Source organism: Galeopterus variegatus, unplaced genomic scaffold (assembly GCF_000696425.1).
Source record: "Galeopterus variegatus unplaced genomic scaffold, G_variegatus-3.0.2 Scaffold1151, whole genome shotgun sequence".
NCBI classification, from domain to species: domain Eukaryota; kingdom Metazoa; phylum Chordata; class Mammalia; order Dermoptera; family Cynocephalidae; genus Galeopterus; species Galeopterus variegatus.
This window is the reverse complement of record NW_007727262.1, coordinates 143230-148114: the sequence shown is the minus strand read 5'-3', so window position 1 is coordinate 148114 and position 4885 is coordinate 143230. Positions and strand designations below refer to the sequence as shown.

The 4885-nt window shown below is 47.2% G+C and overlaps 1 protein-coding gene across 1 annotated transcript in view; it reads left to right on the top strand.

Moving 5' to 3' along the window:
* GABBR2 (gamma-aminobutyric acid (GABA) B receptor, 2) overlaps positions 1 to 4885 on the top strand; it is a 299076-nt gene that overhangs the window by 279271 nt on the left and 14920 nt on the right. Inside the window, exon 14 of the mRNA XM_008575182.1 lies at positions 3440 to 3664. Within this exon, the coding sequence (XP_008573404.1) occupies positions 3440 to 3664 (225 nt within the window). The remainder of the gene's footprint in view (positions 1 to 3439; positions 3665 to 4885) is intronic.

The following is a 4885-nucleotide window of genomic DNA, read 5'->3' as shown; positions in this document are numbered from 1 at the left end:
GCAAGCAGCAGGACCACTGGGTTGCAATCTGGACCCTTCAAGGTCATGACGCTGCAGGTGTCCACAGGAGGTACCCAGGGTAGAAATGGGAACGTGAGGACTGGCCAAAGGTCCTGGATTTGACAAGGACACACATGGAAAACATGATCATCAGAAACTTAGAAGAGCTATCAGAGATGGTGGCACAGAACTGAGGGCAGAACTGTCATTAGCAGGCAAAGTTGCTGGAAGGCAGACCTCATCTCCATGTACAGGGAGCACGGTCCACAGATCTCGTGGAGTTCCCAGGGAAGTACAAGATTCCCCCAGCCCCTGTTGAATAAAGAGAGTGAAACTAGACTCTTTCCAAGATTTTTCCAGCCTTGATGTTCCTTGATTCTGAGACTCAGTGAAATTAGGTTATGGTGAATCATATTGACATCTTTAAACTGAATTTATCTGTAATGTTTTGATCATTCTTTATCTTCTCCACCTACTTCCAAAAGTGGTTGGAGATGACTGTATCTCTTCCAGTGAAGCTAATACTGTCAGCCAGATCATGTCAGCAAAAGCTATACAGTATTTTAGCACAAATGCTTTACCATTTAGAGTGAATTCAAGGAACGATCTACAGCCTTCCTGGCTGTTAGGGTTTATGACTAAAATCCTACCCTATCCCCACCTCTTCTTTCTGGAATCACTGAATCTCAGGACTGGAAAGGGCATGCACAGCTCTGTAGGCCCACCCCACCATCAGATTTTTCAGCCCCAACCCCCAACCCATCCTGGGCATCCCCTAGCAAGTGTTCATTCACCTACTGCTTCCACACTTCTAGTGACGGGGAGCTCACCCCCTTCAAAGCAGCCTGTGCCATCCATGGAAGGTGTATTAGTTCCCTTTGTCTGCCATAACAAATTACCACAGAACAGTGGCTTTGAAAAACAGAAACTTGTCCTCTCACAGTTCTGGAGGCAAGAAGTCCAGAATCAAGTCAGGGTTGTGTTCCCTCTGAAGGCTCTAGGGGAGAACCCTTCCCTGCCTCTTCCAACGTCTAATGGTTCCGGGCATTCCTTGGCTTGTGATGGCATAATTTCAGTATCTACCTTCATCTTCACATGGCCTTCTCTTCTCTCCAAGTCTCTCCTCTGTGTGTCCCTTATAAGGACACTTGTCATTGAATTTAGGTTCCATCTGGATAATCCAGGATGATCTTATCTCAAGATCCTTAATTATTTCTGCAAAGACCCTTTTTCCAAACAAGGTCACATTCAATTTCCAGGGATTAGGATGTGTTCATGTCTTTTAGTGCCATCATTCAACCCACTACAGATGGGTTGATTCTCTAGAAAGTTCTTCATTAGCTAAAATCTGCCTCAGTTCACCTGCGCCTGTGAACCCTCTTTCTACTCCTTGAAGGCCTAAGCACAAGTTACTCTGTTTCCCCCTGACATTCTTCAGAGATTTGCAGCCAATCACCAGATCCCCAGACTTGGCCACGTTTTATGACTGGTGGAGACTGTCACACTGGTTTGGTGGCCCATTGGCAGCATGGCAAAGAGGAGAACATGCTCAGTCCCTGTCAGAGGCAGAGTCTTGGGCATCCATCCAGGCCAGACACTCACGGCCATGGGTGACCCAGCAGGTCACTTCACCTGGCCAAGCCTCCACTTCTTCCTCTGTTAGATGACATGGCCACTGTGGGATTGTCACATGCAAAGAAACCTGCAAAAAGCAGGCTTTCAACAGTTTCTTTCCCTCACTCAGTATCTGGTCCACATTTTAAAAAGAATTTTTAAAAAAGAATAAATCAGCCCGCACGATAACACATTTAGAGAAAAGGGTGAAAAACCTGCAAAAAGCAGGCTTTCAACAGTTTCTTTCCCTCACTCAGTATCTGGTCCACATTTTTAAAAGAATTTTTAAAAAAGAATAAATCAGCCCACATGATAACACATTTAGAGAAAAGGGTGAAGGATGCAGAGGAAAACAACTATGGTTATATAAAAGAATATCAATTACAAAATGGCTTTGAAATTACTTTCGTACAGGATATTTCTGTTTACAAAGTGCTTTCCCATCTGTCCTCTCACTTCATCTGGACAGAAACCCTGTGAGATAGGTTTTATTATTATTCCCATTTCACAGACAATGAAACTGAGGTCCCAAGAGGTGAAGTGACTTGCCCAAAGTCACACAGCCAGTGGACACCAGAACAGATTCCAGATCCTATGGCCTTGTGTCCAACCCTGCTCCTACCACATGGCAGAGTGCTGCCAAACTAATTCAAACTTCCACATGTCGGTCCTCAGTGTGATGCACATGGTTCATGCAGCTGTCAGATGTCCCAAGCTGCAGGACTGAGGCCAGAGGAAAGAGGGGCCTTTGTAAGAAGGCCTCAGGGAGGGGCTGCACCAACACAAAGCCCAGACACCAGTCGGCCATCCTGGCTCTTCCTCCTTTCCACCAACACCACCGTTCTGCCCTGTGCCCACCTGCACTCCCCCGCAGCCTGCCCTCTCACTAAACCACACAGCAAGGCTAAAATCTCAACTTTGGCCTCTACCCTGTCCGTTTCTGTTGGGAGATGTAAAAGTTAGGAGTACAGTTGCAAGTGAGAGAAAACCCAAAATAGTAATGGTTTGATAAACAGGCCACCTCCTTCTCCAGTAAACCTAGTTCAGAGGTAAACAGTCTAGGTCTTGAGGGGAGGGGAAGGGCCTGGGATCTTGGCTCCTGGCATCTGGTGGGCACTACATGGTCATCACACAGCTTCCACATCATGGTCTAAGATGGCTGCTGAAGCTCTACCCATCACACGGCACCCCAGCTGTCAGGAAGGAGGAAAAGCAATACCTCTTCCCCTTAAAGACACTTCCCAGACCTTGTAGACACCACTTCCACTTATGCAGCATTGTCCAGAACCTAGCCATAGGCCACACTTAGCTTCCAGGGCAGCTGGGAAATGTAGTCTCTATTCTGGGTGGCTGTGTGCATTGGGGGATAATAGAAGTCCCAGACACAAGGGATCTGCCTGGTTTAATATGAAAAAAAAAAAAAGCCTGGACTGAACTTCTAGAGACACAGTCCACTTTTGCTGTGTGGTCTTGGGCAGGCCTTTTTCTCCTCCCTGGGCCTCAGTGTTCTCTAGACAGTAAGGGGAGGAGGCTGAGATCATATCTGAAGTTCCTTGCCACCATGGCCTCCGGTGGGTCAGTGCATGAACCTGCTGTGGAGGTGAAGGAGAACCAGACAGCTCTCACACCCCCAGTCTGCATTTCCTCAGTGGGACTCAACTCAGGGCCACAGATATAAATGTGACAGATGGTGACATCCAGAAAACCTAGCTGATGGCAAAGCCCCCCACCTCCTGGGGAACCCTCCATTTGGCAGCTTCTCAGAGCAGCGAGCATGGGCTGCCCCTTGGTAACAACCGTCTCCCCTTTCTGTTCACCGTTTCAGTTGTTCGGTTGTTTCTTAGCTTGGGAGACCCGCAACGTCAGCATCCCTGCACTCAACGACAGCAAGTACATCGGGATGAGCGTCTACAACGTGGGCATCATGTGTATCATTGGGGCCGCCGTCTCCTTCCTCACCCGGGACCAGCCCAACGTGCAGTTCTGCATCGTGGCCCTGGTCATCATCTTCTGCAGCACCATCACCCTCTGCCTGGTGTTTGTGCCGAAGGTACAGGGGTGGCCCCCACCACCCGGCCTCTGGCCTCTGACTCCACCCCAAAGGGATTGCTGGTTTCTTTCTAAAAGATTTATGCATTTTTTTTTGACAATGAAGACAAGTCACATTATAGAAAGTTTAGAAAATGCAGAGAAGTAAAAGCCAGATTTTTCAGTATCTCACATAGTCCTACCACCCCAAAATAATTACTGGTAATGTTTCGTTTGGGTTTTTTTTTTTTTTTTAAAGATGACCGGTAAGGGGATCTTAACCCTTGACTTGGTGTTGTCAGCACCACGCCCAGCCAGTGAGCGAACCGGCCATCCCTATATGGGATCCGAACCCGGGGCCTTGGTGTTATCAGCACCACACTCTCCCGAGTGAGCCACAGGCCGGCCCCCTCGTTTGGGTTTTTTTAACTGCTAATGTTTTGCTGTGTTTCCTTCCAGCCTTCCTTTTTTATGATGGCTAGGAGGTGATGCTTTTGAGATATGATCATAACTATAGCACACATATTATTTTGTAATTTGCCTTTTTTTGTCGTTTGTATTTTCCCACATTCGTGACTGTCATTGAATGGAAGTTCAGTAATTTACATGTCCGCTTGATCCCTATGGCTGAGCGTTAGTTGTTTCCAAATTTTTTTATGTTACAAATGAACATTTTTTCTGCACACATAACACGTTTTCCTTGTTTCCAATTATTCCCTTTAGATAGAGTCATAGAAGTAGTATTACTGGGTCGAAGGGAATAACCTTTTTTTTGTTTTTGTTTTCTTGTTTTTTTGTTTAAAAGATGACCGGTAAGGGTATCTTAACCCTTGAATTGGTGTTGTCGGCACCACGCTCAGCCAGTGAGCGAACCGGCCATCCCTATATGGGATCCGAACCCGGGGCCTTGGTGTTATCAGCACCACACTCTCCCGAGTGAGCCACGGGCCGGCCAGGAATAAGCATTTTTAATAGCCACTTACATTTTCCATTTATCTGAAGGACTGACCTTCAGGACCACCTTGAAGATAATTTGTTCCAAACATCATCCTACCCAGCAGTGGGTGGGTGAACCAGAGGCCTTGACCTCTCAGGACCCCCCTAGTCTGTGTAGAGAGAAGCCTGACTTCAGGAGGTCTCAAGAGTGAAGGAAGGAGCAGGAAACAGCTGAGAAGGAATTATTGACCCAAGTGGGGACTGTCTGCCTTGGAGAAGGGGGAGAGGAGAGATCACTTGGGGTTGA